We start from the raw sequence: 21,666 nt of genomic DNA on the forward strand, positions 1-21,666 counted from the left end.
TGATAACACTGTTCAATGGCACTTTTAACAGCACACAGGTCTTGCATAAGGCTGGAGGCATTGGGGTCGGAGCAGGAAAAAAAAGAGCCCCGTTCCTTCACAATTAGTAATGACGATGTCACGTACATGAGCTCATCTAATAACACTGACACTGGAGAACTGAAGCCAAGAATATGGAGAAGCTCGCTAAAAGAAACCGGGTCGGAGTGTTTTCGCGGGGGAACACTCTGCGCCTGTTTGGACTGCGCCGCGTTTTGCAAAAAAAAAAAAAAAACACAGGTGCCTGGTTGCTGGCTTTTAAAGTCGTGACTCTACGTTCCCTGATAGGACAAATTTGGTTACGGCGTAGGAAGCCACCGTCTCCTCCCAGACTCCCCGTCCCCACCCTCCCCCCAAGAATACTTTTGTTTTCCTTAAGGCTAACAGTCAAACTGAACAAAAACAAACAAAAAATAATGCTAGCTGGCAAAGACTAACACTAACACGGACGACATCTTGCTCGCTAGTGTACATGTATAAAAACACTGAAGGGTGTACGATGCATGAGGCATGTATCCGTAGGTAAACCAGGAATACTGTAGTGCAGAGGTTTTTGTTCGTAGAACTCAATAAAATACTGATTTAGGAAAACTTCATTGGCAATAAAAAGGTATAGAAATCTTTCTCATCTTTACAGGTTTTCAAACAAGAACAACATTAGATTAGTAACACTGACCAGATAAAAACAAACAAACAAACAAACAAAGACAGACGGACAAAAACAACCTGGGATGTCTCAGTAACAAGTCTAACAAGGTGATGGGTGAGTTTTGCTTTAAAATCTGTACTTTTATAAACAATTTTTAATACTGATAGTTAATTTTCACAAGGAACAAAAAAAAAAGAAAGGAAAAAAAGAGAAAGTCACTGTTTGTTTTTCAAGTTCAGGCACACCTGGGATTTTGTACACAGTGGTGGACCGTTACATCAGGCAACCGCCATTATTTTTTTTTCTCTCTGATGGCAAGATGCGGTTTTGTCTTAATTAACTCGATTTTCAGTGATCAACACATTCAAAACTGTCCCAAAGAGACTTTTCCTTCCTTTTTGTTTGTTTTAATCGGAATCTGATATGGCGTCCTCGGCGTGCTCGATGTTGAAACTCTGCTTCCTCATGCTTTTGTCCATATTTGCTCCACATTCCATATCCTTGGCGCCCGCTGCTCCATGCAAGTCTTCCCCCAGCTCGACCTCCACCACGTCGCACGCAAACTCTTCCGTCTTTTCGATGGTGTCCTCCTCTTCCTCCATCTCGACGTCGTCGTCGCCGTCGTCGTCGTCATCGTCGTCATCATCGTCTTCGTCGTAAAAGTTGCCCTCATAGATCTCGCACTCGCCGTCCTCCCCCTGGATGTCGTGGACGTCGTCCACTTGAATGACGCGGATGTCGTCGATGCACATGGCCTCGTCGTCGTCGCCCTCCTCCTCCTCCTCCTCCTCGCTCTCCCTCTCGTCTGAGTCCAGTTGGGAGTTCGGGGTCGGGGTCTCTCTGTTCGACGTGGGCCTGCCGTCGACCTGCTGCGGCCTCGAGTCGGAGCTGGAGTCCAGGTCGAGCCCTTCCTTCTTGCAGTACGAGTAGCGGTGGTTCATGTGCTGCGAGTACGAGCCGGAGTGGGAGAAACGCTTCCCGCACTTGTCGCACTTGTACGGCTTCTCGCCGGAGTGCAGCCTCGAGTGTTCGATCAGGTGGTGTTTGTGTTTGAAGGCCTTGTTGCAGATGGAGCACTCGTGAGGCCGTTTTCCTGCAGGTGCAAATGACAAAGTGAGGACAATGAGACAGGTTTTCTAACGCGATTAGCAAACACAATGTCCCATTAGAACACTGGAGAGACGGTTGCTGGAAATGGGCCTCTATACACCTATGTACATATTAAAAACAGACGTTTTCAGCTAGAATAGTCGTTTACCACATTTTCCCCATGAGTACCACCAGAGGAAGCTTGCGTACCACTGGTGGTGCACATACCACAGTTTGAGAACCATGGCTCTAAGCAAAACATGGGGGTAATTAAAAAAAAAGGGGAAAACAAAAAGGGGAAAACAAAAAACCTGCTGAACTTAACAAACTGGTTTTAAGCAACTGTACTTAAAAACAGATTAGCTGTTGGACGTCACTGCTCACCTGTGTGTTCGTATTTGTGCCTGATCAGGGAGCTGGCCTTCTGGAAGACCTTGGAGCAAAGGTCACAGGGGTAAACTCCAGGGTCCATCCGCCGCCTCCTTATGATTATGGGTGCATCGCCCTGCTCCTCCGCTGTGGACAACATGTCCGAGCTGCTTTCCAAATTTGTATCCTCCTGTAAGGCGATACCAAAAGATATCATTTAATGTCATAATGTTAAGTCAGCTGTGAGAAATGAGGCCAGGTTAGAAAACAAGCTCAGGAGGTTAGAGCAGGGTTTACTTTGGGTTTCACAGGAACATTTAATCAATTTCCAGAATCCAGAGGTTTAAAAGTGCCCTGTAATCTGACCTTTGGAACCAAGTCCAACCCTGATCTGCTGATGCAATGCTGACCTAAAGTCCAGTGTGCATTCACTTTGGTCTGCTTCACCTGCATCAAGTCACTGAAAGCAACATCTATGATGTAATTTTGTAATATTTTGAAATTTCAAATTTTGTTATGGGCCTAAAAAAAAATCTGAACTATGACTTAAAAATGAAAGCAGAAAAGTGGATTTGATATCACATTGTTTTAAAGGGGAAGAAAAGTAACAAAAACACATGTGATGTAACTACAACTGAAGGTGTAATTGTCTTAAAGGAAAAGTGTGGGCAAAAAATAATTATACTACCCATAATTATGTTTGTATAGGTGTATAATTGACATGTTTTCCCTAACCAACACTAAACCTTTCAGGCCACAGAGGAAAAACATAGTTTGAGGACGTATAAACCTTATGGCCGTTGAGGACGACGGTCTGTGCTCCAGAGGCGTTGCTGGCTGTAGTGGCGTAGGTGTAGGTGAGCTGCGGGATGAGGATGGTTCGCTTCGCTGACGAGCTGAGGCAACCCACAGAGCCCTGACCGCCGACTGCCACCAACGTGGGCAGCTGTGCGGCTGTGACGATGTTGACCGGGTTCCCAGTCTGAGATGCGGTGACGTAGATCGTTCGACTCCCGAGCTGCTCGTCGCCCAGACGAGCCAGGTTCAGAGGCTGCTCCTGCTGATTGGCAGGAAGTGGGCCAATCTTGGCTTTCAATGCTGCTGCAATGTGTTTAGGAAGAGAGAGATCCAGAGGCTCTGCCTGGGAGTCTGGTGCCTCTGGGTCTTCTGGCTCGCTTTTAATAACGAGTTCCCCATTGTTGAGGCTTAGTGATGTAGAGTCTGAAGGAGAAGTGTTCCTGGATTCCGATGAGACTTCTCGCTTGGTGTTCTTCTCGTTCTGATACAAAGTGTCTTTCGAGTTGAATTTCGTGGTTTTGGACAGCTGCGACGTGTAGCTTTTGAATACTTTTTTCCCAGAGTTCATCTTGGCAAACCACTTTCTGACCACGTCCACGGGAATACTAACAGACTCTGAGATTTCCACCAGGTCTTTTACGCTGGGGTTGGCGTTTGAGGCAAAATATTTCTTAAGGAGCGAGACGATATCTTCCACCGGCGGCTCCTCCAGCGTCACTCCTGCGTCGCTTAGCAAATCGGCAAATGACGGGTCCAGGGCGGCAGAGTCAACAGCCTCCCCGTTGGCTGCTTTACGATGCTGGAGGAGGTGCAGCGCTTCCAGGTGGTCGGGACAGTCGTCACATAGTAAACATGAGCTGGTGCTGTTGGCTTTTGGCAAGTGAGCTGGGTAAGAAGTGTCAACAGTTTCCATTTTAGTCCGTGCGACTGCCTCTGTCTCATTTGTGATGAGCAGTGATTCTGGCTCTTCCTTAACAATACTGAGGTCAGCCGCTTCGGGGGTTGTGGATTTGCCAGTGGGGGAGTGGGCGGCAGCAGTGCTAATCACAGTGGGAGTTAGAACAGGATTGTTTTTGACGATGAGCGGCGTAGGCTGCGTCGTGGCTGCGGGGCCGATACTGTAGTTTATGATGATCTTCGTGGTGCCGTCGTGATCCACGAATGCCGGCAGGCTGATGATCTGCTGCTGGGGTTGCTGGACGACGATTCCCTGCTTCCCCTGCGTCACCACCCCGTTGGCTGAACCCATCACCTGCCTGAGCACGTTTCCGTCCATTGCTACCTTTAGCACATTTTGCAGGTCACTCAGATTGATGCTGATGGGAGACATGAGGCCCACTGTGGGCACAACCATAGCCACGCCCTGCGACAGGGTCGTCGCCGTGGCAGGCTGCGCAGTCCCTCCATTCACCACGCCATTGGTACCAGCTGACGTTGCTGGTGCAGCCATCACAGGCTTGCACGCGTATTCCACAGGTTCAGATTTGATCTGGGTCACAGGGAGCTGCTCCTGCAGGGGTTTACTCTCACCCTTTTCTTTCAGGATCATGCGGGCTGGGGCTATTACGAGAGGTATGGCCTGGGTGGTGGGTGGAGGGGGCTTTATCGACGTCCGAGCAACGCCGTTGGGATGTGTCGCACTCACACACTTCTTACTACTGATGTGGGAGCTGTAGGAGCCTGAGTGGGAGAATCGCTTCATGCAGTTCGAGCATTCATACGGTTTCTCACCTAAAAGGGGGGCGCACAGAGACACGTGTTAAAAGAAGTTCAGCTGCATTGTAATATCAAATATATGCTTTAATGTTTTGTTTTTCTTGCCAATCTTACATTAAGCTCAGTCACAAAAAGGGACACTTGACTTAACAAGTGTTTACAGCATGAAGTGCCAAAGTGAGAAGCACTTGAGGCAATGAGAAGTGCTTATAATAGAGAAATAATCATAGGTGCTGACATGGATCAGACCACACTTAAATCCTGGCCACTTAATTTGACATAATTTCTGATTAAAACCAGACTTTGCCCAACTGTTAACTACAAAATGACTGCAATCGCTACAGCTCATACATCAAATGAGTGAAAATGAGTATGTGCACTATGTGTACTATGACAACAACTCACCGCTGTGAATGCGCAGATGCTCCTTCAGGTGATGCTTGTATTTGAAGGCCTTGGAACATTCAGTACACTTAAACTTGCGAGTTCCACCTGTTCCTCCTGTCGACTGGGACACGTGACGCTGAGACAGAGAAATAAAACAATAAGAACAAACACATGATATTCCCCATGGTATTTTCCACCCCCTCATTGTTATTGAACATTGTGTGACGGCTTATATTGAGTGCACTTAAAATACATGTTTATTTCTATTACTCTGAGCAGCTGCATGCTATAAACCATGTATAGAAGTACATAATAGAAATTGTTGTATGACCTGGTTCAGATTGAGCACTTTTCAAACAAAAAGTATTTACAAAAGTATTTGGAGTAACCCAGAACTCTTGTAGTAAACAACAATGCGACACCTTTAGATAAATAAAACACATTTTTTTCTGTGTCGTTCACAGTAAAACTAGAAAACAACAAGGCAACAACTTCCAGGTTAAAACAAATGTGACACCCAAAACGCGGTTATTGAAATAATAACAGCTAACGTGTAGCTACAGTCATAACAGTCATATCAAATACCTGCGTTTGTTTCTTTCACGGTCTGCCGTGCTCTCGATAAAACACCGCGGGGTTGTTGTTTTTTTTTTTTACATAAGAGACCCCCACGCGTGACAAATCGCCAGGTGGCTCAGGCAGGTTAGCACGTTGAGGGCTAACGCTAAGGTAAACCGGAAGTCACCTTTCTTCTTCGTCGCTGTAAACACAGCAGTGACAGGAGGACGGCACGCGCGCACGCCCACGCACGTACACGCACGCACACACACACACACACACACACACACACACACAACGCCTACTGCGGAGCGGCGAAGAAGAAACTTTAATGTTTTTTATTTAACACAAACACGAATTAAGTTTAAAAAGACGCGGTGACATAATCCGAACTGTACTGCTGTGGGAATTGGAACATTAGCTTAATTTTAAAGAGCAGTGCAGTTCAAAGGAAGGTAGTTTTTTTTAACAAAGGAAGTCATAACAACAAAAAGTTGCAATAAAGGCTTTGACCTTAAGGACAACAAAAGATCAAAGATTTCAAAGGAAAAGTATCTGTGCACACACTTTTTTTTTTACTTAGCAGACTGAAGCTAAATGTTCATATTAAATTACCTGGAAATCAAAAAATCAAATCAAGAAATTAATCAAACCTAAAACGGCCTTAAGGAGTTCATATAGTAGAAAATATGTAGTATAATAATTATAGTATGGTGTATGGTGGTTGTCAGACACCAAGTTTAATGTTTGTAAACATCAGTTTAAAAAATGATAAGCTTAAAAAAAACTATATTTGGTCTCTCAAAAGCAAAATATGATATCGCAACGCAAAATATTGTGATATTTCACTTTATCGACAGTGTCAATATGCTACTTTGGAAGGTCAACGACTGTTTTAAAACCAAATCCTGTATCCAGATCAGCACCAAAATGACACAGGTTTATAGAGAACACAAAATAAGATGTATCTCAGATTTTTCAGATTCCTAAATGTGAATATTTTCTGTCTTCATTGCTCAAAGGAATCATTAAAAATGTTAGTTTGTGGACAAAATAAGATGTGAGAACATCATTTCCAGGTTTGGGAAACACAGATCAACATTTTCTGACATTTTATGGCCCAAAAAAGTACTCAGATTAATCACAAATCAGGCTCTGTGTGTGTGTGTGTGTGCGTGCGTGCGTGCGTGTGTGTGTGTATTCCAGTGACACCGTGCACATGGACAGAGCGGACGTTACCTGCTCCCTGTTGCCTCTGTGGTGGCTCATGTGCCTCTCCAGCTGAGAGCGGTAGGTAAAGGTGTAGCTGCAGTGCGAGCAGCTGTAGTTGCTGTCGCTGGTCTCGTGGCGATACCTGATGTGCTCCTTCAGTGAGGCGTTGCGCTTGTAGCCCCGAGAGCAGTAGGGACAAGTGTGCAACTGGGAGAAGGAGTCCGGCGTGCCTGGGATTAAAAAAAAAAAAAAAAAAAAGCCTCTGAAACAAAGCTTTTCAAAGCATCTTTTTTGACTTTGATATTATTAACATAATCAGCAGTTGGGACGACTGCTGTGTGTGTGTGTGTTCAGTTTTACCATTTTCATCGGCTCCTCCCGGCTCGACCGGACTTTGCTCGTCCTCGGGCGCCTGGGGGTAGATGATGGCTGTGTCTCCCTGCTGGAGAATCTCCTCCACGAGTGCATCCTTCACCGCCTCCTTTTCCTCTTCGGACACACACTCCTCTTTCACTGAAACCAGACGGGTGCTGAGTTTAGGGTTCATTCCGTCGTCAGAATGATGGGCCAATTCCGTCACTAAAGGAATAAAGTTAGACTACTGTTAAAAAGTTTTGGCTCCCTTAGAAACATCCTTAGTTTTGAAGGAAAATCACTTTTTTCATTGAATATAACATTAAATGAATTATAAATACACTCTGTTAATGTGGTAAACGACTATTCTAGCTGCAAACGTCTGGTTTTTATTGGAATATGTACATAGGTGTATAGAGGCCCATTTCCAGTGTTCTAATGGTACGTTGTGTTTGCTAATGGCGTTAGAAGGCTATTGGATGATTAGAAAACCCTTGAAAACCCTTGTGCAATTAAGTTACTGTTTTACTGGTTCTAAAAATCATTATTTCTAATCTTGTCAATGTCTTGACTAGATTTCCTATTCATTTTGCAACTCTTTTGATGAATAAAAGTGTGACTTTTAATGGAAAACCCAGCAAAAAATTGTATAGGTGAGCCCAAACTTTTGAACGGTTGTGGAGGATTGGAGGATCTTTCTTGTCATTTCTAAAACATGACATGTGATACATGAGTAGAAACTTAAGTAGGTTCTGAGGAAAGACCCCAATAATTCACTTTTAAAATATGAGAATCGTGCACACACACACATTGGCACACAAAAGATATATACATGTTTATGACCACCGCATGTTTATGTGCTCTGTTTTTAGACCACTAGATGGCGCCACTGCACTTCTTAAGGCTATATTTTCAAGCGCACTCATGCATCTTTGAACAATCTGCTTTTCTAAAGTTTTGTCAAACAGGATGCAATAATTATTTCCAAAATAAAACTATGGCGAGGAGGGGAAACAAAGCAACACTTGTAGAGAATTTATTGATGTCTGTCCACCTCTGGTAGAAGACAGTTATTTGTTCATTAATTATGGAGTGAAAAGTCAAAATAAAAGAAGGAAATCTCCAAATTTAAAAGTACTACGACCTGATTTGGAAATTGAAATTAAATCTGCATTTCGAGTTCACCTGGCACAGATTGTTTACTTTGAAAGCGACAGGTCAGTCTTCCTGTCTCTTTACAGAGAGTGAATGAAGTAACTGGCTTTAATGAGGCGCGTCAGAGGGAAAAATGGCTCCAGGACTGACACACTTTTTTGTCCTCAGTCCAACACGGTCCGCTCATTAAAACCAAACGCACGTCTGTGGTGAACTTTACCTCAGGTAAGAGACGTGCAGCAGGGCGGACAGGAATGCATACGCTCATAAACCGAAACATAAACACAGGCTTTGTGTCTGCGCATGACTATCTTTGAATCTTTGAATTCAAAGACTAAATCTAAGATTTATAAAGAGAGACTTAAAGGTGCCATATGTAAGAATGTGGCCAAAAACAGTTACTACACTCAAATTCAAAATACCGAGGTCTTTTAGGTTTCGTTTTCTCCGCCATTGTGGCTCAGACCGGCAACCCATGGGTTGCTCGGCAGCTGAGACTCTACTGGCTGCAATGATTGGGTAGACGGCGGTAGGTGGCGCCACATGCCAAAAAAAAAACATGATTTGCAGTCTGCAAAAGATTTTTTTTAATGCAAATATTTTGTCTGTACTGTTGTTGTTGGTGAGTTCAGTTTGTTATATGAACATTATTCCTGAGTCTCTGTGACATATTAGGAGGATTTCATGGCCAGTTGCTTTAGATTTATTACATAATGCACCTTTAAAGTCACTGCAGCAAAGGATGAAGTCATCAGTCCGTTACCCAAATGTCAACTTAAGATCACAGACCTTTATTTTGACCTGTAAGGATCTGTCCTGAAATGACACACTGACGCATTCTCCAGCCGTTTTTCTTATTCCATACGAGAATCACTTACGGGATTACGGTGTAATTGGAGAGCTCAACTCTGATAAATCTTTCAGGTTTTTAGGCTCAGAGAAACAGGGGAAAAAAAGCAGCCTATAAAAGCTTTATGCGCATATTAAAGCCATGCTTTTGGTGATTCAGCAAAAAAAAAAGTGTGTATATATACAAGTTAAGACTAAAACGCAAGCAACAGAGGCTGCAGGGGTTGATTTCTTCATCGTCTTTCTTTCTCTCAGCCAAATATTAATTATTAATGTCATAAATTAATCAACAATGAGAAAAAAACCAGGTCAGAGGAGCAACTTTGCTTTCTGTGTGCACACGATGTGAAAATGTGACCTCGCGTTTCCATGGAGATCGGCCGGGACCCGTGCCAAAGGCCACGCCTTTTCCTACTTAAACCTTGACAGGTGCAGCTGTGAGTCACTGTGTGTGTGTGTGGTTGCAGATCCTGCACACACACACTCATAAAAGAGGGGTGGAGTCGGGGGCGGGCCCAGGCAGAGGCTCATTTTTAAGGCAAAGGATCTTTGCTTCCCATGATCTCATCCCAAAGTTGTCCAAATATCTCTATCCCCTCAGAGACGCACTCATCTACCTCTCGTGCTTTTTCCTTTCTCGCACCTCTTTTTCTTCTTGGAGCCTCTTCACCGTTCCTCAACTCTACATCTCTATTTGGCTCAGTCGCACCTTTTTCCACTCTGTAAGCCTGCTTTTCTTTTTCTCAAAATAGACCTATGTCCACATTACATTTTCAAAAAAAAACTGCTGCTTTTCATCTATATCCAGACGGCCTTTAATCTGCACGCCTGAAAACACACACACACACATGCAGGTTTAAAGAAAGCTGATTCTCTGCTCTGCTTTTGTCGGCTTAAGTAAGAGCTTTTTCTTTTCTGAAAGTACGTTTGAAGTCAAGCTGTGGCCAATAAGAACCAATCAGGAAGTCAATGCAGGTAACTGAGTCATGGCTTTTAAAGTTCCCTGTTTTTCAACAAAAGAGTTTTCAATCTTCTCCGTTTTTAGAGACCATGAGAGCAGCAAGTGTGTAGTAAAATAATGTGGGTGTGCAATATTTGATACCTGAAAACTGATCTTTAATAAAAAACCAAAAAGTGTTGAATCAGTGGATGAATTTGACGGCATCATGGTTTAGGGCAGGGGTGTCAAACATATGGCCCGGGGGGTCAGAACTGGCCCGCCAGAGGGTCCAATCAGGCCCACAGGATGAATTTGTTAAAATGGCAATGTCGAATACAATATTTTTCACTTCCAGATACCTGTGACTAAATGTCTGTGCATTTATAGATCCAGTGTGATGTGTAAATGGTACATTTAGGCATAATAATATTGTTTGAATTGCACTTATATTTCTCCATAAATGTCATGTTTTGGAAAAAGATAATGAATTAATTAAATAAAAAGTTATATAAAAGTAAGTAAATAAAAGAGTTCTTGTTGTTCGTAGATTATTATGCTATTATTTTACTGCTCCGTCCCACTTGAGATCAAGTTGTGGTGTATGTGGCCCCTGAAGAACAATGAGTTTGACACCCCTGGTTTAAGGGTTCAAGGAAAATTTTGCAAATAAGAAAAAAAAAGAAAAAAAAAAAGAGAACCTTCTCCACTTCTAAACCTTTTTGTGATCAGTCATTTTAAATAACCACACAATGACACAAGGCTGTGCGTTTCCCTCCATATGTCTATTTGCAGCTCAGATTCATTAGTGCAAACCAGACGTGTGACATCACCTGTTACGCTGGAGCACGACAGAGTTAATACATGGCAGTTGTTGTTTTTCATCTCCCTCTTGTCTTTTCTGTCCCCCCCCCATTTTTCCTTTCACCCCAACCGGTCTAGGCAGATGGCCGCACATCTTTTGAGTCTGGATCTGTCAGAGATTTCTCTGTGAAGTGTTGGGTTTCTCTGCTCTGCATGATGCTGTCTATGGAGATGATTTGGTTCAATACAAATATAATTGAATCCACAGGAAAAGCTGGTAAAAGGGTCACCAGCTTTAAGTCGAGTTAAACCACAGATGGGTATATGATAGCAGAGTGACGGACGGGGGGTTTAACAAGGATGAAAGAACGACAACTATATCACAAAAACACTGATACAGCTGATTGTTTTCACAATTATCCAGGTTAGAATGAAAGAAAGTTATCCCTCTCTCCTCCTTCCCCGAGCATCACTTTCACTCCTCATCTCCTGTGACTTCTTCTACCTCCATCTTTTCCTCTGCACCTTCATCTCTTCCCCTCCCCGCGCCTCTCTCTTTTGTTTCTGACCCCTCCCCCTCAGAGGCTCACATCATTTCCCTCCATCAGTCATCCTCCTGACCCTCCTCCTCCTCTCTGACTCTCATACACCTTCTCTGCATAGTTTCCCACAACACTCAATTGCAATTACACTTAATGCTTCACATACAAAAAAGCAACACAATAACGACGACCAGTACCCGGCAACACACACACACACACACACTCTCTCTCTCTGTGTGGAAAAGCAGAATGGAATGAAAACAGGAAATTGTGTCGTACACACACAGGTTCGCACAGCTCTCCTTTTAAGGACACCGTTCATTTTGGACGGGACCACAATTCTTCAAATCTTTGCCCTAAACTTAACCAGTTCCAGAAATGAGCTTCACACACACACACACACACACACACACACAAACATATTCTGCACACACTGCACTCCTGCACCTTGCCAGGACCTGTCACAGCGAGTCCACAGTGAATTTATTAGCCGGGATGGATCGGAGCTGCACTGCAGCCCCAGACTGCAGGGGGAGTCGCAGACTTTCATCTCTCTCACCGCCAGAACGCTCATTCAACACCCGCTGCTTTCTCCTCCTCCTCCTCCTCCTCTTCTTCTGCCACAAACAGGAGGGCGAGGAGGAAATAAAGGAGCGAAAGAAAGTCGAGACAATCCAAAAATATCACAGAAAGTCTTTTTAAAGGGCTTCCAGGTTGGCTTCACAGCAGCACCGCAACACGTCTGGACCTTTTTTTTTTTTTTTCCATGACATCCCTCCAAGTTCTTCCCCCCACATAACTGTCCTTCTCCTTCCTGGTTTGTTCATGTTTTTCCAGATTACGGCAGGTGCAGGTTTACAGGGTAAATATAGTGTCGCACGTCATGTGATTTTGACCAGGGACAGTGGACGCTGATGCAACGCATTTAAAAGGTGTGTTTTTGGAATGGTGGGACTGATGCTGCAGTAATCCACCAGGGGGCAATCCAGATGTTCTGGCCTCATCTCTATTTACACAGCCTTAGACAAATAAATGCAATTATAAATTTGTCCTTTATCTTCATTTAACCCATCCTAGATACTAGAAACCCCAAAGTTACAAGCCCCCCTGTAAGGTTACAAGTTACACTTTCCACTTGTCCACAGGCTGCTCCATCATGGTTATTATTTCAAATAAGTCGGGCTTAAACCTGCAGCTGTGAACACATCTTGATCGGCACTGCGAAAGTTAGAAAACTAAGTCCGAACCAAGTGATGCTTATGTGAGGTTGAACTGAAGAAATTAACGAGACAAATGTAAACTAGAAAAGCATTCGGAGAGCGCAGACCTCCGCCAAGGCAGCTCAGCCCCCACCACGGATCACGCCCAAAATTTAATCACTTGTTCCTGGTCCCATTGGGGACATTTCCTGAAAATTTCATCCAAATCCGTCCGTGACTTTTCGAGTTATGTCGCGAAAACACATACAGGTCATATAAGGCCTATATATATATATATATTGGTCAATAAGGTATAAGAATACAGGGATTTAAAAAGAGGGAATCAGTGAGTGCTGGAAAAAAAATGCAGGTACACGGGGGAAGAAAAGTGGGAGAGAGAGGGAGAAAAACACACGAGCGCCGGCTCACACCATGTAAGGCTTTCTTCAGCAACAATGAAACGAGCCGTGAGAGCAATATCTGAGCGTCACATTCTCGCCGTCTCCATGGTTTTAGTATTTCCTGCTCGGCTGTAACTTAACTGCTGCTGAGATGAAGGCAGATGCTTGCGTGGGCTGAACAGTTTGTGGGGAAAGGAGGATTAAAAAAAAAAAGGGGGTAGGGGCCACAGAAAAGTGGTGTAAACACAAGCCAATCAACCTCTGTTGTTGAAGCCTCTGCTTATTATTGAATCTTAAAACTACTGTTGCAGTTTTCTTAAGTGAAGGAACGCCATGGTTTTGAAGAGTCCTGGTGCTGGATGAGTGAGTAAATTCTGCAAACTTGCTTATTGAGGTGTGAGATTTTAAGAGGGATTTTTTTTTTGTCCAAGCAAACTTCTCCAATCTGCTCTCTTTTTTACCTCTTTAATAACAAAATTGGCTGGAAAAATGCAAATGACTCCTTTCCTATAGCGAGTCATGTTTGTCTTTGTCTCTTCATGTTCTACTCTTCTCTTCTGCTGTAAACAACCAACGCGCAGCACAAAAGAATAAAGCATCCTGTGCCTTTCTTTCTTCTCTCATTTCGCTTCAGACCCCTCGCAGACGCCTCCTCAACAAGTGAAGTCGGTGTTTCCTCGACGACGTGCCACTGCTGCTAAAATTTCACACGGTCATTACATGTCAAAGTGCCGCTTATGATTATAACCTGCACAAGCGAGCACCAAAAGCTGCAAAATTAGGGATACAAAGGGCAAAAATGATTTCTCTACTTTAATTATAGGGTCATTTTGTTATAGTGTAGTCCTGCACTGTGGCGCTACTGGCTGCTATCAGCGATGTATTTTCATCCAATGCCCGCTTATTTTTCCATTTCCATTAAAGGACTCGTATTATAGCCTATTTCTCCAAGTGAACCTAGTTCCCTGGTGTCCTAATGAACATGTCTGTGACATGCTTTGGTCAAAATACCTTAAGGATGAAGCACCACAGCAGTTCAATCACTCTGCCAAAACAGCCCTGTTCAGAACGCTCACTTTTGAGTGCTTGTCTCTTTAAATATGCAAATGAGACACAGGAAACTACGTCAGCGTCACTGAGGCTCCGGCAGCTAACAGCAGTTAGCATTTGGAAAAGCCATCATTTGCCTTTTCGACTCTAGCCCGGCACATTGCCGTCATATATAAAATGTAAATCCTCTGAGGCTGGAAGTTTGTGTAGAACTCTGTGCTGCATTGTGCAGCCAAGAATAGAACACTTTGCAGACTTCCGCTCTTCAGGATACTATTGCCCTCGCCTGCACTCTCGCGTTTTTTAGGGACAAAGCGGAGCTCTGGAAGAGACAATTCCAGGAATGTCTAATTGTGACATGAGTGCGGAAGTAGCAATGAGTGCGGAAGTCAACATCGCGTGTTTTATCTCCTGTACTTAGACTGAGGAGGACCACAAAAACATGACTGAGTCATCTTTTTTCACACTTTGCCTACTCAGGCAGAATATAAGAAATCAAATACAACCCCCTAGTGGTTGGGAGGGGGGAAACTCACAAATAAAAAGACATGGCTCCTACATTATAGGGGTGTCATTGACAAAAGTAGTATATGGTAAAAAGGCCGTGCTCACCCTAGTGTCATGTTTACATGAGTGGTGATAAAAACTAACATCTGTTGCAGAGTCATTTGACTCCCGTGAGCAAACGCTGATTGAATCTCTTACCATCGCAGACAAAAACACCAGATGTTAGATGTGGGACTTTTTGACCAGTGGAAAAGGGTCTTTAATCTACAAGTGGACGTCCAGCGAGAGCAAAAAGCTGTCTGCTCTGCACCGACTAAAGAGACGCAAGAGTCAGCTGACTCAACCCCCGCAGTGACACAAACCCCCAGCAGCACTAATGAGGCAGCTCATTACAGCTTTATCTCGCTAATAACTCCATCACACACCTCTCACTCTCTCTCAAAGAGATCACTGAAAACCCCGTCTCCAACAAAAGGGGGAGTGAAAAGCTGATCAAGTGTAACTTTGATAACCAAATATCTTACAAGGGTTTGTTTTTATGTAATACATATTATATCAAAGCTTCTCTAAAAAAGTACAGATTTCCTGCTTTGTGTGACAGGAAAAAATCAGTGCATTTTATCGACCAATAGTTTACTCAATTCATTGAGAAAATACCAATACCGGAATTGATACTCCCATCTTGAACCGTGAATAAGTCAGTGGACGGTGGATATCTGGGCCAAGATTTCATACCCCTTTCCAGGCTACATACTAAGTGGGGCTGAGCTGGAAGTGGTCAAATTATACCGGTCTCATATGGGAAGCCCAAACAAGGTAGGGGCCACCATGGAAACCACAGACACCTGCCTGGGGCCAATATTGTCAGCCCAAATATAACCTTTGTGGGGTTCACGTTGACATTCTGGCTGGGTACATGAACGCATTCCACTACATGGTCCCAGCACGGCTAGACTCGCCTTGGCATGGGACATTATTTTACTTTTGTGATAGTAACCTGGTACCTGGTACGTTTTCTTAGTACTAGGTACTAGGTCAGTGTCATCATGAGGAAAAGACAAGACCTCGGCGTCCGACACAAGAATCAAACCGAACAATGCCGAACTGTAGCTCAGTTAAAAAGACTTAAATAAGACATAGTGTACCTTATTTCTACAAGTGAACCTAGTTCCCTGGTGTCCTAATGAACATGTCTTTGACATGCTTTGGTCAAAATACCTTAAAGATGAAGCACCACAGCAGTTCAATCACTCTGCCAAAACAGCCCTGTTCAGAACACTCGCTTTTGAGTGCCTGTCTCTTTAAATATGCAAATGAGACACAGGAAACTACGTCAGCATCACTGAGGCTCCGGCAGCTAACAGCAGTTAGCATTTGGAAAAGCCATCATTTGTCGACTCTAGCCGGCACATTGCCGTCATATATAACACGTAAATCCTCTGAGGCTGGAAGTTTGTGTAGAACTCTGTGCTGCACTGTGCTCCGGCAGCTAACAGCAGTTAGCATTTGGAAAAGCCATCATTTGTCGACTCTAGCCGGCACATTGCCATCATATATAACACGTAAATCCTCTGAGGCTGGAAGTTTGTGTAGAACTCTGGGCTGCACCGTGCTCTGGCAGCTAACAGCAGTTAGCATTTGGAAAAACGAACATTTGTCTCATAGGGCCTCCAGAGTCCCAGTATTAAAATGATTAAAAAGTTGATTTTGCATCATCCGTCCCCTTTAATAAGACTTAAACAGGGGTGCTATGTGGTGGAAAATGGCCAATCGAGGTGAAACTGTAGTCCCTGAAAGTCAGTGGACAGATGATGTGGCATGAAGATAAAGCTCTTGAGAGTGAGTGAGATGCAGATGCAGGACATTTCAGTGCAGACGGCGGCGATTATGCTCATGTGCCTGTGTTGGATTAGCCTTTCAGGTGTGGTGATGTACGGGCAGTCGGTAAAGAGTGAGCCCGACACAAAGATCAGAACATCTGGCTCTGAAAGGGAAAACGGAGACTAATCTGATCAAAAAGACGGCAGGTGGACGCACAGAATCCTATACTTGACATATTGGACACTAAATCACCCGAGGGGTAACTTAACCCCCTGCGCGCTGCGCGATAACTGATATCGCAGACCCATTTGGAACAGCGAAAAAGACAAAAGAAAAGAAAATCAATGTGCCGCGGGCTGCCACGAGTAAATCGATACCAGAAAGAAAAATGAAAATCTGATGAATCCCCGAGACAAAGATGCGAGGAGGAAAAAGGTCTGCTTGCACTTCTGCACTGCAGCGTCATCACTCTGAATATTCTGCAGGATTCTGTGGCGTGTTCTGATTGGATGGTTAGTGCATCAGTGACTGTGTGACACACATCTCTGTCGTTGTCTACATTTTAGTGCAGGTTTCTTTAAGATGCCGATCTCTGAAACAACTAGAGCTGAAACAATTAAGCGATGAGTCGATTATTAAGCGATGATTTGATTATTAAGCGATGAATCGATTACTAGGTGATGAGTCGATTAGTAGGCGATGAATCTATGATGAAGCAATGAAGCCATGAAGTGATTATTAAACGATGAAGCGGTTATTAGACGAAGCAGCGATAAAGCGACGATGAAGCGATGAACTGACTATGAATCGATGAAGCGAAGAATCAACGATGAAGCGAAGAATCAACGATGAAGCGAAGAAACGGCGAGTAAGTGACGAATCATTTAAGCGATGAATCGATTACTAATCGATGAATCGATTAAGCGATGAATCGATTACTAAGAGATGAATCGATTACTAAGAGATGAATCGATAACTAAGCGATTAGTATTAATCCTCAACTATTTTGATAATTGATTAATCGGTTTGAATCGGTTTTTCATGATTAAAAGACAATTTCTGATTGTTTTGGCTTCTTAAATGTGAATATTTTCTTTGTTTCTTTTCTCCACATGACAAAGAAATCATTAAAAACTGAATCATTTTGGTTGGTGGACAAAACAAGACATTCGAGAACATCATTTTGAGGTTTGACAAACACTGATCAACTTTTTTTTTTAGCATGTTATTGTCATTGACATAAAATAAAATTTAATTCAATTGAATTCCAAGAATTCAATTTAGAATAATTTAGTTTTGAGTTGAACATCAACATTAACACTTACAGAAAAATAATCATGGGCTGTACATTTAATTTTCTTTTTTTCCTTTTTAAAGTGTTAAGTGACCGGATTAAAGTCGAATTCTGAGTTGCAGTCACTGAAACGTGACTCAGTATTCAACTATAATTTAAGCATCTCTTGTATTTGGCTACTAACAGTTACTAATGACTTATTTTTATGTGAAAACATTCACTCAGTTTACTCTTGCTGGTGGAAAAAAATGTGATGTTTTCGACTACTCTGCCTCTCCGCTCTGCCACGTATTGTGCGAGTGTTTTACCGACACCAGATTTCAAACACACACACATGATGCACTCACATTCTCTGTGAACAAGTCACCCTGGGCAGAGTGCTGCTGTATTATTCAGAGACGTGAAAAAAACCTTAAAGGCAAGGTGTGGGATTTAACAAGGTTTTGTAAGATGACGGAGACAAAAACCTGTGCACGACTGCAGGCGTGGATCATACATTATTTAAGGCATTATTGATGCGTGTCTATTCCTGAGACATGTTTGCTTCCCCCCCCCCCTCTCTCTCTTTCCCTGCCATTCTCTTACTACTCTAGCGCTTTAACCGCTCTTTTGCCTCCGTGCTGATCTGAAATTGTCACGCGACACTGAGCCGTGACTGCGTTCAGCTGACTCTGGGGTTTTCTATGGAACAACACTGGCATAGCAGATTGCTAAGTGTCTGTGTACCGGTATTTAATTAAGAGAGCAGTGTTACCGGGTTAGAACACAGCTGAACGTACTGTAAGTGAGCGTCTGTCCTGACTTACTGCACTTGATAACACTTGAGTGGATAATTAATCTCACCACCTGCTCTGATTTATAGATATATACTGAAATCAGAGAGAGAAAATATGGCAAAATGAAGATGAGAGGATTTTCAAGCACTCAGCTTGATGGACCTTTCAACATTTTAGATTTTTACAGCTATACTAGAGATCAATAAGGGTAAATATAGACATTTGGGTCCAAATTATTGGTCTAAATGTGCTAAAATCAGCACAATAATGGTACATTGTGTTTGCTAATCGCGTTAGAAGGCTATTGGATGATTAGAAAACCCTTGTGCAATGATTTCAGCAAAGCTGAAAACAATTTTGCTGGTTCTTTGACGAAGGGCAAAATTATTATTTTTGAATAAAAATCATTATTTCTAATCTCGTCAATGTCTTCACTATATTTTCTATTCACTTTGCAACTCTTTTGATGAATAAAAGTGTGACTTTTGATGGAAAACACAACAAAAATCGTATAGGTGACCCCAACACTTTTGAAAGGTAGTGTATAATAGCGATCAGTAAAGGTAGACATGTGGGTACAAATTATTGGTCTAAATGTCCCAAAATCAGTACAATAACCTTCTTGAACTTCTTTTAACTTAATCCCCATTAGGGGAAGCGGCTTGTGTCAATGTCATAGAGCAGTGTTTCCCAAATGGGACCCACTTTTTTATTAAAGATAACACACCTCTGCAACCTAATTGACAATTTAACACAACATGAGAAGCCTTTCTGACCATTTTTACTGTCATTTCTCTCACATGAATATGAAAAGAAATGACATAATACTATTTGCCTAAATGAAAACTGCTCTATAAATAAAGTCTGATTCATTTATTGATTGATTACTCGAGCCTGGGGAGTCCATATGAGGGCCTTTTTGGGTTTGCACAAAGTATCAAGGTCAGGTTCTAGCACATTGTGGGTGGGTTTAGCCTACTTGAAATCACAGAGCAACACTTCTGTGATCAATCTGTTCCTTTCAGTTCGGGGCAGCGCAAACTCAGGTTACACTGGCCCTTGCTAAGGACGAATGACGTAACTGGGTTGGGTCAGGTTCTGTGAGCTTTCTCTTGCGGGCTCTGTCAGGTCTGCACTTTAGAGTGTAGTCGGCAGCACTTTGCCTGAGAGTGTGTTACTCAACACAGCAACAACCTTCCAGGAATTAAGAGTTAATTAGAAGATTGATTTTTAAAGGAGACACATTATGCAAAATCCACTTTTTAATCATGTTAATACTTATATTTGGGACCCTGGAGGCGCCGCCTCAGTCTAAGTACAGGAGAAAAAACATGCAATGTTGACTTCCGCTACGTCACAATGAGACATTCCTGGAATTGTTGTCTCGTGGATCTCCACTTTGTCCCCCAAAAAAGTCTGCAAAGTGTTCTATTCTTGTCTGCACAGTGCAGCACAGAGTTCTACACAAACTTCCAGCCTCAGAGGATTTACATTGTATATATGACGGCAATGTGCCGGCTAGAGTCGGCAAATGATGGCTTTTCCAAATGCTAACTGCTGTTAGCTGCCGGAGCCTCAGTGACGCTGACGTAGTTTCCTGTGTCTCATTTGCATATTTAAAGAGACAGAGGCTCAAAAGCGAGCGTTCTGAACAGGGCTGTTTTAGCAGAGTGATTGAACTGCTGTGGTGCTTCATCCTTAAGGTGTTTTGACCAAAGCATGTCACAGACATGTTCATTAGGACACCAGGAAACTAGGTTCACTTGGAGAAATAGGCTATAATATGTCTACTTTAATGTTGAGTCTGAAGTCAGGAAGGAAATCGCCGGACTGTATTTATATCACGGCTCATGCGACAACCTTACACACTGATATTGATAAACACACACGATCCCCCTCTTGTTTCTCTTTGAGCATCTCACCTCCATTGTGGGGTAATACTGTTGTTGTTGTTGCAGCAGCAGCAGCAGCAGCGTCATGGCCGTCCTTTGCCGCGGTCTTGTCCCCATCGGCGACCTCAGTATCCTGCAGGCTGTCCTCCTCCACAATGTGTAGCTTGTCCTCATCGTCAGAGTCTGAACTGGCCTCCAAGCCATTGTTGAAGTTTGTCACTGCGGTGGAGAGACAGAGAAACAAGGGTTGGTCTTGTGCAGTTTTATTTTTTGGATGGTGGATTGTGGAACGTCATCATTTTGAGGTCTGAGAGACATTTTTCAACATTTTCTGACACTTTATGGACCAAACGCAGATTAATCGATGATGAAAACAATCGTTAGCTGCAGTTTGTACTTGGATGCCCTCTGAGGCATGAGGTGGTTTCCCACTGGAGGGTACACATAAAAATAATAAAGAAAATGAACCTCAAACAGATAATATTCCTCTTGTGTGATATTTCACTTTTAAACTGCGCGTTCACTCTCTCTGAAAACTATCAAAGTGGGTCAAATGTTTACTCATCTGCTCAAAACTAATAATCCAATTCCGGAATCGTCTGCAACCACCACAGTGCAGAAGATCATTTTCATCACATCGTATCAATCAACGTGACACGAGATCCGCACAATTTCCCTTTCTCCGCGTACATGGAGGCGACATAAAAGCAGGCAAATTACAGCCGGGGGGGGTGGGGGGGTAATCACTTGTTTATCGGCCTCGGAAAGCAAATCTATTCCGCGCTGGTGCAGCAGTCGGTGAGTTTGTCTGTGGGTTACTGCCTCGTAATGGAAGCTCAGGAAGACGAATGGACCGAGTGGACTGTTTAGAATGAACTTAGAGGAGTATATGTGTATGTGTGTGTGTGTGTGTGTGTGTGTGTGTGTGTGTGTGTGTGTGTGTGTGTGTGTGTGTGTGTGTGTGTGTGTGTGTGTGTGTGTGTGTGTGTGTGTGTACTTGCAGCATACTGAGGACCAGTGAGGGTTTTTAACCAACAAAGTGAGGCCATTTTTACTAGGTGAGGACATGTTTGCCGGTCCTCACTTGAAATCACTTCCTGAGGTTGTAAACATGCTCTGTTTACTCACATTTGGTACAAAAACCCTTTTTTCTGGCCCTGGTGTTTCAGAAACGTTTTGCTCTGGGGCTCCACCTGCAGACATTTCATGGTACTGCACACAGTAGTTTTTTTTTTTCATAGATGTCATTCATGAAGTAGATATTTGTA

At 43.2% G+C, this 21,666-nt stretch overlaps 1 protein-coding gene across 1 annotated transcript in view; it reads right to left on the reverse strand.

Annotated features, from left to right (window-relative positions):
* Window positions 1-1,095: 1,095 nt before the first annotated feature.
* zeb1a (zinc finger E-box binding homeobox 1a) overlaps window positions 1,096-21,666 on the reverse strand; it is a gene marked incomplete at both ends in the record, with an annotated part of 65,508 nt that continues 44,937 nt past the window's right edge. The window contains 7 exons of the mRNA XM_083888916.1: window positions 1,096-1,781; window positions 2,162-2,336; window positions 2,937-4,675; window positions 5,066-5,183; window positions 6,845-7,047; window positions 7,178-7,330; window positions 20,429-20,617. Coding sequence (XP_083745042.1) covers window positions 1,096-1,781; window positions 2,162-2,336; window positions 2,937-4,675; window positions 5,066-5,183; window positions 6,845-7,047; window positions 7,178-7,330; window positions 20,429-20,617 — 3,263 coding nt within the window. The remainder of the gene's footprint in view (window positions 1,782-2,161; window positions 2,337-2,936; window positions 4,676-5,065; window positions 5,184-6,844; window positions 7,048-7,177; window positions 7,331-20,428; window positions 20,618-21,666) is intronic.

This window comes from Microchirus variegatus (genome assembly GCF_963457635.1).
Source record: "Microchirus variegatus genome assembly, chromosome: 5".
In the NCBI taxonomy this organism is placed as follows: domain Eukaryota; kingdom Metazoa; phylum Chordata; class Actinopteri; order Pleuronectiformes; family Soleidae; genus Microchirus; species Microchirus variegatus.